The sequence below is a fragment of the Meriones unguiculatus genome, chromosome 4 (assembly GCF_030254825.1).
Source record: "Meriones unguiculatus strain TT.TT164.6M chromosome 4, Bangor_MerUng_6.1, whole genome shotgun sequence".
NCBI lineage: Eukaryota > Metazoa > Chordata > Mammalia > Rodentia > Muridae > Meriones > Meriones unguiculatus.
The window spans coordinates 124,386,452-124,403,944 of record NC_083352.1 but is presented as its reverse complement, the minus strand read 5'-3'; the positions used below and the strand labels follow the sequence as shown (position 1 = coordinate 124,403,944).

The window sequence follows — 17,493 nt, the reverse complement described above, 5'->3', positions numbered from 1 at the left end:
GGGAGTCCAGGATAGCTACACAGAGAAACCCTGTCTCGAAGAGCAAAAAAGGAAAAAAGAGAAAGCAGCCAGGAGTGGTGGACACACCTTTAGTCCCAGCACTCAGAAAGGCAGAGGCAGGTGGATTTCTGTGATTTCAAGCAGCCTGGTCTACAAAGTGAGTCCTGTCCTGGACAGCCAAGGCTACACAGAGAAAGGCTGCCTTGAAAAAAAGAAAAAAAGGCTGATGCTGTAGCTCAGTAGCACAGCACTTGTGTAGCATATGAGTGCAATCTCCAGCACTTCGAAAGAATAAAAACCAATAACCAGACACCTAGGAGGCAGAGGCAGGTGGATCTCTGTGAGTTCAAGCTACATAGTGAGATCCTGTCTAAAAACAAAATCCTTCAAGGCCAGGTCTAGGCATAGGCCTATGTCCCAGCGCTTAGGAAGCTGAGGCAGGAAGATCTCAACAAATTCAAGGCGTGAGGACCTTGTCTCAAAAAAAAGAATTTTTTTTTTAAGTTAACTCTTGCTGAACAGTAACCGTCCTAGGACATCAGATTAAAGACATACCCCATCAGAGGAGCTGGCGGAGGTAATCACCTTTAAGATAGCAGTGGGGCCAGGTGTGGCAGTAAGATAACATCTTTCAGGCCAACCTGGGCTACATAGTAAGAGCTTGTATCAAGACCAAAGAAGCTAATGAGATAGCTCACGCATTGAAGCTTTTAAGAAGACCTGAAGGGCCGGAGCGATGGCTCGGAGGTTAAGAGCACTGGCTGCTCTTCCAGAGGTCCTGACTTCAATTCCCAGCAACCAAGGGTGGCTCACAATCGTCTATAGTGAGATCTGGTGCCCTCTTCTGGCGTGCAGGTGTACATGCAGGCAGAACAGAACACTGTATACATAATTAATAGATAAATAAATGAATGGGGGGGATGACAACCTGAGGTGGTGGTGGCACTTGCCTTTAATCCCAGCTCTCGGGAGGTAGAGGCAGGTAGGCAGATCTCTGGGAGTTCAGGGCCAGCCTGGTCTACAGATTGAGTTCCAGAGAGGCCAAGGCTATACAGAAAAACCCTGTCTCAAAAAAAAAAAAAACAGTACCCGAGGAACCACACCTGATTGTCCTCCGGCTGACACACACACACACAAATGTGTTTATCACCTTTGTTCTTCTATGGAGCCCAGAGCTTATCCACTGCAAGTAGCAGGCTGCTGTAACTCATTCCTTCAGTTCTGAGTCTGTTATTACTGTTTAGGGGGAAATACAACACGGGCCTGAGAGTGAGGATCATCCCTCCAAGACTAGTTCCCTCTCTTAAGGGGACTGAAACTACAATGTGGGCAGCAAACCTCTCCCAGGAGACTCAGAGCCCGTGTGGAAGAGGAACAGACAACTGGCAGCACATTCTGGAGCCCTCTAGCCCCACAGCATCCAGGCATCTGCTGAGGCCACTGGGAGAGCCACAGAAAAGACCCTGCCTGGAGGCCAGATCCGCACTCCTGCCGGCAGAGTTGCTCTTCTGGCCAGAACCCAGCACCCAGCAAGGCTCTGGCAGTCAGACACACAGAGACATGAATGAAGCAGCATTCAAACCCTGGCCGCCAGGCTTGGCTTAAAACCTACTGTAGCTTCCAGAATGAAGCTCCTTTAAGGGCTCTGCCTCCCCAGCTGCACTCCCCAGTCTTCCTCCTTCCTCCTGGTCTCTGGATCCATCTGGTTTGGCTTCCCTTGGTTGACTGGAGTTGAGTGCCCCTGCCACACTGAGCTTGAGATCACCACATGTGAGATCCATGCCATGCTCTTGTGGTACCACAAACCTCACCATAGAGCACCACTTTAGGTGTCAGGATTAGTCACTAGTCACTAATCACTAGTCATTAGTCACTAGTAGGAGGCCCCCTGCCCTGCTATGGCAAGTAGGACTCATGCAGGTCAGCCTAGCAGGTTCTGGCATGGGCTAGGTCCCCCTCAAGCAGGCTCTCTGGATCACTGAGAAGGCTCTGTCAGGTGAAGCTGAGCTTGGACATCATTTCTCTTTCCCAAGCTGAGTGAATGATGATGAAGCTCCTTCCGCCAGTGTGGCAGCGGCACTGGAAACCAAGTGTAGCTCTAAGCAGGCTTTCTTCCCTGAGTGTCATGTCAAGGTGGCCAGCAAAGCCTGACCTTGCCAAGAGACACACACAGACAGACAGAGAGACAGACAGAGGCAACACCACAGGTGACTACCAACTTTATTGCCTCTGTGCTGGGATCCCAGGCTGGGGTTCAGAGATCTCTGGGGGCAGCAGGCAACTCTATGCCCAAATTATTGCTACTCTGCAAGGTCTTCTTGGGCCTTCCCATTGTGCCCTGAGAATGGGTGGGGTGAGAGCATGCAAATGATATGCAGATGACATGCAAACCAACCCAGGATCCTCCAGAGGTCTCTGGTACAGCCACTGATGCTAGAAATTCTAGGGCTGAGCCAGAAGGGTGATGGACACCCAGGTCTCTATACTACAGGCTGAGATGGCCTAGCCTGAGGGGTCAAGGTTCCAGGGTTCGAGAGCGGGTCCCTGAGCATCAGCCCTGGTTCTGCCACTGGTTGAGGAAGAACAGAAACCTAACCCCCAAAGGAGCAGGCAGAAAGCAGGACACCCCTAGGCAGCCAAAGAGGGAAAGGCTCTGCCTGTGTCACACAGCAAGGGAGAGGAAAGGGGGACCAGAATCTGGGCTTTCTGAGTCAGACAGAAGCTCAGGTGCCTGGCAGCTACAAACAGTAAAACAAATAAAGCAAGCAGCCCAGCTCCTGATCCCTGGGCTGAGACCCTATACCAGCTGTCCGGGCCTTTAGCCTGGGAACAGGCAGATTCCTTGGTCTTAGTGTAGAGTTGACCAGTGCAGAAGGCTCTAGAGTGATAGGCAGGGCTGCAGCTTAAGCAGAGCCGGCTCAGTTATTATTCATAGTCCACCAGGAGGCTGTGGGTGAGAGGTTGGGGAGTCAGGGGCTATAGGCGGAGCTGCCCCTCCTGGGTCCCGGGGCTGTTGGGAGCACAGGGGGCTAGCACACCTGGGAAGAACACCGTGGTGAGTGTGTCCGGGGCGCGCAGGTGGTCGATGAGGGTGCGCTGGAAGGCCTTGCTGCAGGGCGACTGCTGGTGCCTGGAAGGGCCACAGGACAGACAGAGGCTGCAGCCATCTTCTCTGAGATCAGTGCTCTCGGTCATCCAGGCTTAGTTCTGCTGCCTGGACTCAAGGCACCAACCCTTCCACTACTGATTCTAGCCTCAGTCTTTCCCCTGGGTAAAATGGGAATAAGGTACCTGCATTACGAAGCTACTGCAAGGACTAAATGAAGACGCCTAGCAAAGGGGCATACTGACTGCATCTGGCTTCGTATTGAGTTTTGGGGATTTGTGTTAGACAGGATCTTGTTTTTATAGTTCAAGCTGGCCTTGAATTGTTCCTCCTGCCTTCCAAGTGATGGGATTATAAGTTGGTGCAACCATAGCCACTTGTACTGTTCTGTGTTTTGTTTTGTTTTGCTGAGACAGGGCTTTGCTGAATTTGCTCTGTAGCCCAGGCTGGCCTTCTACTCTGAGCTCTCTTGTTTCTGCCTTCAGTGTTGATATAACAGGCATGCACTCAATATCTAACTTCCGTTCATTCTTTACACATCACCTCATCTGGGACCCAGATGTGTTAGGTAAATTATCTGAAATCACCCAGCCAGTGAATAGGAGAGGAGAGCCTTGAACCTGATTTGACCCCCTCCAGAACCCATACTCAGTGTCAGAGGTAAGACCATCACTCACCTTCTCCAGGAAGCTTCATCCTGCCAGAACTCATACAGGGCGAAAGCAGCGCTGTCTAACATCTTCTGGGCAGACACACTGCAGAGCCAAAGAGGTAGCCAGGCTGGACCAGGGCTGTGACCACACTGCCTGCCTGCCAAGGATCTCATGGGAACCCTACCCAGAGTACCCAGAGTAACCATCCCTCTCTGCCCCACCACCTAAAGCCACCCCCACTGCAGCCATCACACTACCAGCCAGGGACTCACTGCAGGCAATGGCTCTGGGCTCCTGTAAAGTTCATGTAGCAGCACAGGGCACGGTGAAAATCCTGCAGGGCATCCTCAGCCACCTGCACTTGCCTCTGTGCCACAAGGATGTGCTGGCAAGAGAGCAGATAGTCACAGGGCAAGCCATACTCAGAGTATAACTCCAACCTTCCTGATGTGGTCCAGATTCGCCCCCTGTGGGGTCAGGTCCCCATAACCAACAAGACTTCCTAGCATCTGACTCCATCCTCCAAGCCAATGACCCTCCCTGCTGTCCGACCTCTCACTGTGCCCTACCTCAGGCCTGACTTTCACAGATACAGGTGAGAGGACAGAAGACCTCAGACAGTCACAGAACAGGAACCTGCCTACCAGGTCTGGGTAGACAGCCATTACCCTTCTTGGTGAGTACTCCTTCCCAAGCTCACCGAGTCAGAACCCTTGGCAAGGTCCTCTTCATGCAGGGGTTCCAGCCGGGGTGCCTGCAAGGGACACAATATAGGCTGAACCTCTAGAATGCTATTGGCTTGGGCAGGTGTGACAGAAATCCTCTCTGAGGGCACTGCCTCTTACCTTGCACTCAAGCTGGTCTATGAGCTCCTGGAGGCGGTTGACCTGCAGCTGCCACTGCAGCTCAGCCTCTGAACTCCACCCTGGCACAGAGAGCAGACGGGCATCAGCCAGGGGCCCCTGAAGCCGTGAGGCCTCTCAGGGTGAAATGGGAACATTGGCCAAGCAGAGCCCTGAGAGAATAGGAGACGCCACATCTTCCCTGGACCTTGTGCAGCCAGATCCTACCCTGCCCCAGGCACACCTGTATCAGTGGATCCAGGAGACCAGGTTGGTGACCAGCTGATGCTCCTTGGGGCTCTTCGACCTGCCCGCCGGCTACCACGGAACCTACTCTGCACTTTCATATTTTCGTCATCCAACCTGGGAAGTAGAAAAGTTAGCCCAATGTCCCCAGACCATAGGGTCAAGGACTGACATTTCAGCAAAGGACCAAGCTTAGGTGAGGCAAGACAGGCCTCCTGAGTCTCTGAAGCCCAGCCCTCAAACCACCTACCCCTTCTCAACAGCTCATGGCCTCCCTGCCCAAGAATATGGCCTCCAGAAGGCTTGAGTAGATCATGACCCTGAGGAATTTGGAATGCAAGAACAGAAAGTGCTCAGACACCCACAGGCCAACAGCACCCTCACATACCGCTGACCGTGGGCCTGGGTCTCCAGAGTGTCAGATGCCCCCTCCAGTGAGCTCTGCAGGGCTTGTAGCTGGCTCACAGTTTCACGCAGTAGGAATCGTGTGACAAACTGGTCCACCTTGGAAGCCTGTTCATACTCCTGTGGACAGGGCAGAGGGTTATGTTTTGAAGTAGGAGCTTATCTTCCAATCTGGTAATAGTGTGCTCATCAGAGCAACAGTGAAAAGTGAAAGGTACAGGGCATGCAGGCCCAGCCAAGCTAGTCATCGCCAACTTTGTATTTTTGTTTTGGGACAGGGTCTTACTTTTTTTAGCACAGGCTGGCCTTGAATTGTGATCCTCTTGCCTATGCCACCCCAGAGCCAGAATTAAAGGTGTCTAAAGTCCCTTTTCTGGATCCATACTGGGTTTTTTTAAAAATCGTGGTACGTATGAGACTTATTCATAGGGATCACAGCACGCTGGTACACTGGGTCTTCCTGGCTCTCAATTTCTCTTCTCTGTTAGTGCTTATTGTTATCTTTTTCACAGCCAGGCAGGGTGAAGATGCAGGGCAGTAAGGCCAGTTTTGCACGTGGTACAGAATGATAGTGATGCGACCCCTTACTGACCTGTGAGGCGCAAACTCACAATCTCCATGTGCACTTGCTCTCTCACGGGTCCACTCGCCAATCCATTTAACAAGCATGCCTTTTACTAGACGCTACACATACAAGACATCCAGGTCACTGAACAGACACAAACACGCTTGCCTGCACTGACTGCAGCCTGCACTACCAGCTTTCCCTCAGTTCCATGAATGGAAACGGAGACAGGGACTGACCAAGCATCAGATCCTGTGCCAGCCATCCTAGGATTCTCACACTCCCCAGCTGCTGTCACCCTGTGGCTGTTTCTCCCACCCCTTGGTTACTTCCTACATAGAACTAGCCTAGTGCTTGCAGTTTGAGTGAGTTCTCAATCTGAAAATGCCACCATTGTTGTGGAACATAGTAATCTGCCCAGCTACATGCCTGAACTTCAAGGGTGCCCTGAGAAGCCCTTACCCCCACCACACACCCAAATCTAGGATGAGAGTCCTGAGGAGCCAAGACAGCCCAGGCTCTGTGGCAACATCTGTAATGGGTTTCATTTCTTGGTGTATAGCCTGCCTTGGCTCAACTAAGATGGTGTGCCTTCTGGACAAAGCTCATAACAAAGGGATGGAGTCACGCCTGAGTCCTACCCAAAGTCTGTGGGTTCGGTTTCCATGAAATCTTTTTAATAACTTCCCTTCAAAGGTGTAAGATGACCGATTTTCTGCTGTTTGCAACCAGAAAACCTGGTTGACAGAACCTCCCACTTGATACCAGACTCATCCCAAGAATTTCGTTTAACCAGCATCACAACTTGTAGGAACTATAATTGACTCCACTTTGTATATGGGGCCTTGAGAGGTTAAACCTTGGCCAAAGTTAAGCCACCAATTAGTGGCGGGCCAGGATTCAAATCAAAAGCCACAGAAAGTGTCCTCTACTCACCCTTAAGTACTTTGTAAGCATTGCTTCCTTAAAGCACTACCCTGTGTTGCAATGGGGAAGCTTAGACCAGAAGAGGTCATAGGCCAGATTCCCCTGAGAGTTCCAGGGGAGGAGCAGAGCTTTGGTGCGGTGAGGTCACCTGTGAGCTCACAATTCAGTTGCCTTGGTGGAGCGGGGCCAAACCGGTGCCTCTGGCTAGAGGGCAGGACCGAGGCAGCATGGGCAGTGGCCTCTAGTGAGCAGTCCTATCATGGGAAACAGCAGTTCCCACAAGAGGACCAAAGCACCCAGTCAGGCCAGCAAGGACGGGCCACCTGACATGGACAAGGCCCGTCACAAGCAGTTCTTCAGCCACCTCAAGCGGAAGAAGCCGAGTGTGAGTACGGGGAGGCCAGAAGGGTGCTGGAGTCTATGCCTTTAGACCCAGGGGCATGGGGGAGGGGTGTTAGAGAATCTCTAGAGTGGAGAAGGGTCCCTGGAGCCCACATATGTGGCGCAGGGTCCCAGAAGCGAGGGCAGGAGGTGGGGCAGAAGCCGCTGGGGCCACAGACCTGGAATATTCTTTACTTCCTTTCTCCAGCCCACAGCCTCACAACAGGCTTCTTTACCCTTCTTTCAATGGCGAGAGGCCACTGACCCTGTCCGGGTGGGTGAGAAACCCCGCATCAAGGCTGGGAAAGTACGTAGTGGATTGGCCTAGGGTGGATGATGGGTTCCTGGGGGGGGGGGGGAACAGGGTCCTGGGGAGTTCTGGAGGTTGGGACCCCCGGGCGTGGGAGAGGCCTCGGGCCCTGCAAGGGCGTGTTTTTCCCCTACGCCCGCCCACCCCCAGACCAAGATCGTGCTGCTTTTTCCGCTGGACAAGCGGCAGCAGCTGGCCGAGGCGACGGTGGGCCCATATGTGAGGCCTGGGCGGCCGACTGAGGATGCTCTCGGCGCCCCGACGTGCTTCCCAGCGGTGGCTCCCATGCTTCGTGGGGCAGGCGACGGTGTGGACAGGCGCGAAGGCGCGCGAGCGCGGGAGATGAAAAGGATCCTGGTGCTGTTGCTGCAGCTGGACGCGCGGCTGCAGGAGGAGGGGCGTCGAGTGGCAGGCGGGGCGGGGGGCGGGGCTAAGGCCTCGCAGTGCTGGCAGCCCCTGTATGGGCACCTGCTGACCCAGCGTGAGGCCTGCGGTGAAGGCGACCCCCGCGAGGAGCAGCCCCGCAAGCGGCGCCGCTGCCCTCGCCCGCGGCCCTGAGTGCCTAGCCCCCCAAGCGCCAGGACTCTGCTCAATAAAGAGCACATAGCAACCCAGGCGTCTGCCACTTCTGTCCCTGCCGTCGGTCCCAGGGTCAAAACTGAGGTCCCTGGTGAGTAGAAATAAACGGCACTTAGAACGGCCATCACCAGGACCTGGAGCTAGGTCTGCCTTTAACTTACTCTTTTGTGGCACAAAGATCAGCTCACGCCAGATCCATGGGCTCAAGTAAACACGGGCTTGAGTAGACTGCTCGGCAACACTAAGAACTTGTTTCAGGCAAAGGCTTGAGGTCTCCAAGAGTCCCCAACGTTCAAAAATCCCTCTCAGGAGGAGGGAAGGTCCTAGGCTGCTGACAGACATCATAACCAAGAAAAACAACGTGGCTGGTCAGACATGGTGGGGCTGGAACCTCATATTCTCTAATGTTAACACAGAGGGGCTTGAGCTTCTGGTCTCACTGCTGCCTGACAGTATACAGTAATTCCCAAGCATCTGTCCCCCCAAATTTTAGGATCCCTTAATCAGTTTTCTCCCAAGGTACCCACTTCCACCCTCTACCCCATTTGTAGTGAAAAGCTTCTTCCAAACCCCTTTCTGTCTAGTGCTAATTCATTATCCCTCCCTGGTCATCATTCTTACGGTCTCTCCACTGACCCCTCAAAGCCCAAAACTAAAATTGGGGTGTTCACTCCCAGTTCCCCATCCTGTCTTCCCTCAGTACCTCTCAGAGTTTGCCCTCTGCTCTTCCATACTGACATGGCACCAGTGGCCTCCAATGTCAGTCTTACTCCTTCCATCACTCCTGAGAGAATGAGTCTTCTTTCCTGTCCCACACTAACTCAGAATGCTTCAACTAGGGCCAGAGATGGCAGGATGAAGGTCTCAGCTCACTAGGCCCATGGGATTAAGGATGGATGCACTTTTGTCACTAACCACAGGCTTGAATGATGCTGGGAAATGTGTGACCCATAGACAGTATGCTCTCCCTACTGGAGAGCTGTCTGCCCTATCACGATTATCAACACATGCATTCATGCTTGGCCCGAGCTGGCTGTCATCCATCCTTTCCCCCAGGACTGTAACTGGGAATGTTAAGAGACCTTTGCAATTACCACAACCCTATGGTCAGAGCCTGTTCGTAAGACTCATTTCACCCCTGTGATCTAGAAAACATCCAAGATCCTTGTAATAAAATCCTTAGTTTAGTTTAAGTACATCTGAGCAACTAAAATGGTCCCAAGAGAATAATCTATGCAGAAAGTGAGGTCCATTGCTACCGCATGGTGTTAGAAACACCACAAAGAGAGATTTGGACTTGCTTAGTGTTGTTGTGTGAGCTTCAGAACTGAAGTGGTCGGGCCAGATGCTCTGTGTGGCTATCAGGGCTGAGCACAGGAAGTCCTCAGAGTAGCTGCACATGTGTGCTTTCTCTTTAGAGCTGAGAGCAGAAGAGCTGCACATCTGGCTGGAGTACACAGACACTCCCAAGCATTTGGGAGAAAGAATTAACAGCTGTGCTGGCTTGCCAAGCCCCTAGCATGGACTCCCAAATGGCTGCCATCACCACCACCCCCGGAGGGGGGGGAGGGAGCTGCAAGACTGAGGTCATAATGAGCCCAATCTAAGTTCTCTTCTAGAACCAGTCCTTTCCACCTCCACAGCCATGGACGGTGGAGCCAAGTCTCTTTAGCCAAGCTAGGTGACGTGCCAAGAGAGCTGCCTAGGAAGCCTGGGACTCTGAGACCCGAAGGAAGAATTAAGTCCTGACTAACAGGGTCGCCTCGGGGTGGAGTCACAAAAAGGAACTGCCAGTCTAAGAGGCAGGGCTCTGTAGCCGGAGGCGGAGCTGAGGACCGAGAGGGCTAGTCCTACGTCCTGAAGGCCCATAGGGCTTCAGGGTCCACTGAGTAGGGAAGGTGGCGTCGGTGCACCGGACCCCCCGCGTCCGCAGGCTGCCGTCGTTGAGTCACATTGCCGTGGTGGTGGACCAAGGCTCGGGCTTCGCCAAGGCGGGCTTTGCTGGGGAGATCCAGCCGCGCGTGGTGCTGAAGAGCTCCAGTCTGCTGCCCAGTTGGGACCGGCCTGTGGGGCCCGGGCTGCCTGGTTGCGAGCTGGCGGGCGGCGTGGCCCGTGCCCACCCTATCAAGCATGGTGTGGTGGTGGACTGGGACGCATTGGAGGGACTGTGGGAGCGCCTAATGGTGGGAGGCCTGCAGGTCCGCCCCAAACAGTGGCCTGTGCTGGTGAGCGACTCACCGTCGGCCCCACCCGAGGGCCGAGAGAAGGTGGCCGAGCTGCTGTTCGAGGCCCTGACAGTGCCCGCGTGCCACATGGCCAGCACGGCGCTGCTGGCCCTCTGCTCCACGGGAGCGATCAGTGGGCTGGCTGTGGAGGCGGGCGCGGGCGTGTGCCACGCCACACCCATCTACGCGGGTCACTCCTGGCACAATGCCACTTTCCGTCTGAACGTGGCAGGCAGCACCCTGTCGCGCTACTTTCGAGAACTGCTGGTGGCAGCGTGCCCTGACCTTCAGCTGCAGGCCCTGCCCCGCAAGACCATTACACAGCTCAAGAAGCGCTGCTGCTATGTGTCGCTAGATTTCCAGGGTGATATCTGTGACCCTGCCCGCCACCAGAGGGCCTGTTTCTGCCTGGGCAATGGCAGCTATGTGCGCCTAGGCAGCGAGCGCTTCCGGTGCCCTGAACCCATCTTCCAGCCAAGTCTCCTAGGCCACCCTGAACCGGGGCTGCCCGCGTTGGCGTTCCAGGCGCTGCAGAAGATACCCACACCACTGCGGCCACGGCTGGCTAAGACGGTGGTGCTGGCTGGCGGGTCCACCCTTTTCCCTGGCTTTGTGCAGCGCATGAACCTGGAGCTGGAGGCACAGTGCCAGAGTAATGGGCTCCAGTCCCTGCAGCCCTGCCTCGTGGCTCAGCCTGGTCGGGCCACAGCCGTGTGGACTGGAGGCTCCATGATGGCCTCCCTGCAATCCTTTGAGTGCCGGTGGATGACTCGGGCCATGTACCAGGAGTTCGGCCCTTCTCTGGTGCGGAAAGTGTTCGACTGAGTTTTATGCTGAACTAGAACGGATGGTGCGCCACCAGGGGTGCTGCAGGGCCAGAGGCTGCAACTCTGTCCTAGCATGGAGAACCAGATAAACAGATTCAAGTGTTCGCAGCTGGCACAGTTATCATATGGGGACGGGCTGCCCTTTCCCTCTCTGGGCTAACCCTGACCTTCATTTGCTTCCTGTTTGAATACACAAACCACCACTAGTCGGAGAATGCCAGTTCAGCGCGGCCAGGCTCAAAGAACAACACTTGGAAAAAACAAGAAGCCCTGTCCCTAGCTGTGTATACAGGTGATCCTTGAAGGCTTCATTTTTCCTTTCTCTGTAGGAAGTGGAGTCAGAGGGCAGGGGTATAGTGCAGTACCTAGAGGTGCAAGGCCTTGGCGTCTATCCTCAGTACCAAAACAAGGTATGGTCAGGTAAAAGCCCAGGCCTGCCCCTCTCTCTCTCTCTCTCTCTCTCACACACACACACACACACACATACACACACACACACATACACTGCAAACCCAGGTCATCATTGCCCTCTACACACACACACAATGCAAACCCCAGACCTCCGCGCGCGCGCGCGCACACACACACACACACACACAGTCCCCAGAAGAGCTATGAACACGGGAGAGATCCTTTTCTCCTCTCTACGGGATCTCACTGTATGACTGGCTGGGTTCAGTCTCAAGCTCTCTTGCCTCTTCCACGTGCTGGGGTTTGGGTGTCAGAGCGTCAGCTACCTCCAGACAGTGGCGGTGTGTAAAACTAATCCCGGCACGCAGGACGCAGGGGCAGTTGTACCTGAGTCTGAGGACAGCCCCGTCTACAAAGCAAGTTCCAGAACAGTCCGAAATACATAGAGAAAAAAGTGTAAGCTACCACACGTGGTCTTGGCAGAGATGGTTCTTAACACATGAAGGGAAGGTTTTTGCTTTTGTTTGTTTTAGTTTTGGTCACTTTAAGGGTCCGGAGCCCTGACTGTCAACCCTTGTCTACACAGGCTATAGCACGGCCAACACAATGGTAGGCATATATACATCTATACACACGCCTTCTCTCACGTCCTGAGGTGAGGCGCTGCCTCATAAGGCTCAGGTACCTGTGGACATGTATGCGTTCATATCCTATGTCCCAGCCCATGCCTACTGGGTCCTGGTTTGACAGCTCCTCCTAATTACACCAGGCCAACAAAAATCTACGATGTTGCCTGCACTCTCTTAGGAACAGAGCAAAGAAGAAAACACAACATCTCTGCCTTCTCCTCCCCCAACAGGGTCTCACTCTAGACAGACTGGCCTGAAACTGACAGTAAATCTTCCTGCCTCTGCCTTCTGAGTATTGACATTACAGATGTGAGCCATCACGATCCACTCAATTGTGCGTTATCACCCCTGGCTTGTAGATGAGGGAAGTGCGGCCCAGGGAATAAAGGGCACAGTCATTAAGTGGGAGTACCAGATTTTGAACCTAACCTCCATTTCCACAGCCCCAAGCCACAGCAGGAAAAAGTCCCACTGCGCCATGTCAGCTCAGGTTCCCCCTAGGCCCTTTCTTGCACTTACCAGCTTTGTAGTGTCCATGGCCATGAGCACAGCACGGTTCAGTGACTCCAGTGCAGCCAGGACAGGCCGATAGACACCCAGGTGTTTGGAAAAATAGTCTGCGGGCAGAAGAGGCACTCAGGGCTGAGCCATCTCCCCAACCTGGATTTCCTCAGCTGTCCCAGCCTCCTATCCCATGACACCTGCTCCACAAAGCGTCCCCTACCACGCCCACCTGCCCAGAGCCTGTGACACAAGGGCCAGCATAGGACCACTCACCACACAGTTTCTCTGTTTCTAAATTGCTGTGAGGGAAAGAGAAAACAGCCGTGAGACTCTTCGAACCCGGGCACGGCGACCTGGACATAGCCAGAGTCCTCACCCCGTCTACACAGCCTGAAATGGTATCTGTTTGGCAGGGGAGGGGGCACAGGCACCTCAAAGGGTCAGTCCAAGTCCTTGAAGCCTTGAATGCTGAGCTAGTCTTGGATTTACACAAAGGAGACAGGAAGAGGGGAGGGAGAAGGGAAGGGAGAGGAAGGGAAGGGAAAGGAGGGATGGACAGCCGTGCATGTTCATGGTGTGTGTACCCCAAGTGAAGAAGCAGGAGGGAGTGTACACTTGAGCCAGGGGTGGAAGGTGTGCATTCCTGCACCTGCATTCCACAGGTGGAGGCAGGCAGAACCCAGCTGTCCTCAGACATCCTCTGCCTGGGAGTGGAAGGGCTGAGCATGGGTGGTGACTCAGGCCTGGCTATTCTGGGGTCCCAGCTGGAAGCAGTGTAGCAACAAGAGGAGCTAGAGAAGGTGTAGGTGGGTTGACAGAGTTGGCACTGGGCCCTGGCATCTTTCCCAACCCCCCTGTCCTCCAGAAAGATCTATGACAGCAGGGCACACAGTGGGTTGGGCCAACCTGCCTGGCACTGCCACAGCAAGCCATTCCTCCTATTGTACTCACTCGGTGAGATGCCCATCGATGCCGTTGAACAGTTCCCGAAGCTCCACTGAGCTGAGAACCCCATCGGCAAAGTAATTCTGGAATTCTTCAAATGAGAGTTTACCATCGTCTGCAGAGAGACAGGGTATGGAGTTGGTATTCTTGAGTCCTGGCTGTATCCTGTCCCCAGATCCAGGCTCCCCAAAAGCCTGACAGCATTCACAATCACTCAGCCAGATAGCTTAGGGTTCTGACCTCAGTGGGGGACCTGACTGTTTGGACAAAAAGGACAAGAGTTCCCAAAAGTATAGGCTGAAGGAAATAGGGCCCACCTTACAAAGATACTTTTGGTAGGGACTTGATGTCTGCCAAATGGAAATATGAGAGTATCTTGGGACACATCAGAGTATAGCTTAGGACTTAAGGACACACTCCCTGGCCCCATAAACTGGCTTTGCCCCAGGGTAGAGAGACCTCCATGCTCTGGCTCCAGGACCCTCCTAGGGGAGTCACAGAGAAGAAGGTGAAGCCTTCCTAAAGCAGGCAGGACTCCACAAACAGCAGCTGGCTGGGACAAGAATGAGCTTCCCATTGTAGGGGCATGTAAGCAGAGGAGCATGATAGTTAAAGACAATGGGATCCTGTCTGAGGGATAAGCAAAGATGGGGAGGGTCTGAGCCCCCCCAGGAGAACACACTGAAAGCAGGTATCTCTTTTTGGTGGTGGCGAGGGGTGTTGCTTTGTTTTATTGTTTTGGTTTCTTTCAAGACAGTATCTGTCCATGTCATCCTGGCTGTCCTGGAACTCACTCTGCAGACCAGGCTGGCCTCAAACTCAGAGATCCGCCTGCCTCTGCCTCCCAAGTACTGGGATTACAGGTGTGTGCCACCTCACCCAGCTTGACAGCACATATCTTAAATCAACGGTTCCAACCAATCCGAAGAAGCCCATGAAAGGGGCAAGCACTAGGGACACAAGGAGGCCGAAACACAAGAGTGTGCAGGCCCAGAGAGAGGAAAAGTGAAAGTTGAATGAATGCTCCACCACCATATTCAGGGAGCCTAGGGTGATGTATCAAACAAATCGGGATCCCAGACCCACTGACTAAAGGCTTAGATAACTGATTCACTCTACTGCTTCGCCCGTGGAAGGAGGGGTTCCACCCAGCAAGCTGTTGTAAGGACACCAGAAGGTCTTGTACAAGCACCCATCACTGAGCTGCGGTACTGCCTTAACACAAGCCCCCACCTCCAGCCTCAACTCAATCCACATTTCCCTGCTCCCTATTCTGTACATCATCTGCTCTCCAGGAAGGGTCCCCTGCCTGAGCTACCATTTGGGGCTCTCAAGAGTTCATTTTAAGCTGCACTTCCAAGGCCTTAGCTCTCCTATCCTGCCTGCGCGCCCCCCCTCCCCACACACACACTCTGTGGGACCCGAGTGGAAGAAAACACTCACCATTCTTGTCTGCTCTGCGGAAAACCTAAGGGATGAAGGGAAATGAGTGGGTGCTATGAGTGAAGCCAGGAAGGTAGGAGCCCCCTCCCAAGCCAGTGGGGACCCAGCTGCCCAGCCAGCCCCCCTGCATTGCCTTCCCCCTGCTCAGGGAAGTCCTGCAGGAGTCTCCAGCGAGGCAGCACAGGAAGGCAGCACAGCAAGCCCTGAGCTGGCTCCCCCCTGCTGCAGGGTTCACAGTGGGTGGGTACTCCTGGCCAGCTCTTTGTACCTTCTCCTCCCACAGCTGGAGTCTAGCCCGAGCTGGCTCTGATGTATCAGCCTTCAGCATGTTCCCAGCTTGAGGAAGCTTGGACAGATGGGCCAAGATCCACCCTGAGGAGCCTTGGAAGCCATATCATACCTGAACCCCGACTTTTCTAAGTGTCCTCCTAGAGTCCATTTTCAGTCCACCCTCACTGAACAGGCTCTCCCCTTGTGCCTGCTGAAGACTAGCAGGCAGTGGCTGGCCCTCTGTGAGTGCTTTAGTTTCCCCTCTAATATGTGAAGCAGAAGCCTAGAGTTTAACCCTTTCAGGGCTGGAGTGTCTTATAAGGCCAACTCATCACAAGGAGTATGGGCATATGTGTATACACATTAGTGTAAGGGACAAAGAACGCAGCCAGGGTCAGCACATTTTGTTGGTAGAGGCAATGATGAAAGAGACACAGCAGCATACTCAAGTTCCTGCCCCTACCAGGAACCAGTTCACCGAGCAGCTGAGCAAAGGGCATCAGGTTCAAGGCCTAGACAGAACCCTCCGTAGCCCAGGGACCTGAATGCGAAACTCTTCCACCCAACTCCCTCAGGGTCATCGGGCTAAACAACCAATATAACCCTTAGGCTGACTCAGAGAAGGTCTGCTACTGAATTGGAGTCACACAGCTCAATGTGGCCTGACTGGGGTAATTAGGGCGGGGGCGGGGCAGGAGAGCTAAGCTTGGAATGAAGACACTCCATCCACATCCCAGTGTACCCCCTCACTCCATCTGTGACCTGGAACATGGCTCCTCAGGCCTGGAGGACCGTGGTCAGGGTGCTGAGTCACTAGGGCATCGGGGAGGGGGCATGGCAGCCTCTCCCACTGGCAGGGACCTCTGGAGTAGGGGTAGGAGAGGCCAGACTGGCTGAGCACAGAGTAAAAGCTAAGGGTTGGGGGTGGGCTCAGAGCAGTGACTGAGGCAGGCCAGGATGTTCTATGACCACAAAAGGGGCTTCAAGGCCACCTGCTGCCCACAAGAGGAGTCCCTTACCAACTGTAGGACTCTGCCACCCTGAGATCAGGCCTGAGGCTTCTGGGGCAGGACAGAGCTCCTTCTAGATCCAGGCTCCTGTGTCCTATCAGCCCAGCAGGGGCTGCCATGGAACAGGTCGGTGATGGCTGCTGTGACTGAACGTTGACAGCCCCTAGCCCCACTGGGCACATTGGGGTGAGGGGCAGTAACACTCCAGGGACACAGAGAAACACGGAGCAGCACAGACAGCACAAGGAACACAAAAACAGGGGGATCAAAACAGCAGGGTCGCAGTCTGGGAGAGGGACCAAAGCAAGACCAAGAGATGTGGCGGGAGACAGGGACACGGAGGACCGAAACCGGGGAGCCCGGGGCCCGCCCACCGGCGCCCCACTCACGTCCTGGAAAAGCGCGTGTCCCGCGGCAGGCGCAGAGTGTTGCGGCGGCTGGGGGGCAGGTGGCCCGAGCAGGCACACAGTGAGCAGCCCGGCGCACGCCATGGCTCGGAGGCTTGCAAGGCTGCGGGCTGCGGTTCCCAGGCTGCCCAGGCTGGCTGGGGGCGGGGCGCGCGCCCATTGGCCCAAGCACGGCCCCGCCCCCACTTGGCCTCGGTTTCCCTGCCTGGAAGAGTCTTCCAAAAGGGGTGAAGTAAAGAGCCACCCAGGGGTCACCGGCAATGACAGCTTGCCAGGGGTCCCACAGGACCAGGCGCTCCACCCAGTCTGGCGCGGGAAGGCAAAGCTCTAAGTGAGAAGCCATAGCAGGTCAAACCCGCACGTTCTTCATCTCTGGGCATCTGGCCACGTCCCTGCCAAATGAGGACAATAGATGGCCCCCAAGACTGTCACTGTTCGGAGGACTTCCACTGAGAGCTTAATGCAAGTCACGGATTCCCAGTCACCCCTCCCTTCTTCCAGAGCTCTGCCCCTGCACCTCTTCCAGGAAAACTTTCCCTGGTCGCCTCAATTCCAAGACAGGCCTAGAGGGCAGGAACCCATGGTGCAAGCACTCACACATGTGCACACATACAGGAAAGCATAAGACACAATACGGTTCTCTGTGTGCTGCTTTACTAATGCTCAGAAACGCCCAGTAAGTGCACAGCAAGCTGGCTCTAACTCTCCCTTCCCTGCACTGAGCTAACACTCTTGACTCTCCCAGTTCTGAGTCAGTTTTCTCTCAAGGGCTCACAAACCGAAAGGAAACTAAATCAGGAACAGGGAA

General features: G+C 54.4%; 3 protein-coding genes across 3 annotated transcripts; 2 read left to right on the top strand and 1 right to left on the bottom strand.

Moving 5' to 3' along the window:
- Positions 1-2,202: 2,202 nt before the first annotated feature.
- Positions 2,203-17,233, bottom strand: Necab3 (N-terminal EF-hand calcium binding protein 3). Its single transcript, XM_021647220.2, has 13 exons — positions 16,668-17,233; positions 14,999-15,023; positions 13,562-13,670; positions 12,884-12,909; positions 12,626-12,723; positions 5,236-5,372; positions 4,846-4,964; positions 4,605-4,684; positions 4,460-4,513; positions 4,032-4,144; positions 3,784-3,861; positions 3,039-3,130; positions 2,203-2,947 (listed from the first exon to the last, which is right to left on the bottom strand). Exons 1-13 carry the CDS (start codon positions 16,767-16,769, stop codon positions 2,919-2,921), a joined length of 1,062 nt encoding a protein of 353 aa, XP_021502895.1. The 5' UTR covers positions 16,770-17,233; the 3' UTR covers positions 2,203-2,918.
- C4H20orf144 (chromosome 4 C20orf144 homolog) lies at positions 6,857-8,049 on the top strand. The gene is made up of 3 exons (XM_060383019.1): positions 6,857-7,129; positions 7,334-7,432; positions 7,586-8,049. Exons 1-3 carry the CDS (start codon positions 7,004-7,006, stop codon positions 7,991-7,993), a joined length of 633 nt encoding a protein of 210 aa, XP_060239002.1. The 5' UTR covers positions 6,857-7,003; the 3' UTR covers positions 7,994-8,049.
- On the top strand, positions 9,681-11,261 carry Actl10 (actin like 10). Its single transcript, XM_021647221.2, has one exon. The coding sequence runs from the start codon at positions 10,195-10,197 to the stop codon at positions 11,062-11,064; it is 870 nt and encodes a 289-aa protein (XP_021502896.1). The 5' UTR covers positions 9,681-10,194; the 3' UTR covers positions 11,065-11,261.
- Positions 17,234-17,493: the final 260 nt, after the last annotated feature.

Bases quoted from the DNA above. Each gene is read 5' to 3' on its own strand.
- C4H20orf144 (XM_060383019.1), top strand. From the start codon at position 7,004: ATGGGAAACAGCAGTTCCCACAAGAGGACCAAAGCACCCAGTCAGGCC. The intron at 7,130-7,333 runs GTGAGTACGGGG...TCCTTTCTCCAG, and splicing joins TCAAGCGGAAGAAGCCGAGT to CCCACAGCCTCACAACAGGC. The intron at 7,433-7,585 runs GTACGTAGTGGA...GCCCACCCCCAG, and splicing joins CCCGCATCAAGGCTGGGAAA to ACCAAGATCGTGCTGCTTTT.
- Actl10 (XM_021647221.2), top strand. From the start codon at position 10,195: ATGGTGGGAGGCCTGCAGGTCCGCCCCAAACAGTGGCCTGTGCTGGTG.
- Necab3 (XM_021647220.2), bottom strand. From the start codon at position 16,769: ATGGCGTGCGCCGGGCTGCTCACTGTGTGCCTGCTCGGGCCACCTGCC. The intron at 4,685-4,845 runs GTGTGCCTGGGG...TCTCTGTGCCAG, and splicing joins TCCTGGATCCACTGATACAG to GGTGGAGTTCAGAGGCTGAG. The intron at 4,145-4,459 runs GTGAGCTTGGGA...CTCTCTTGCCAG, and splicing joins TTGCCAAGGGTTCTGACTCG to CACATCCTTGTGGCACAGAG.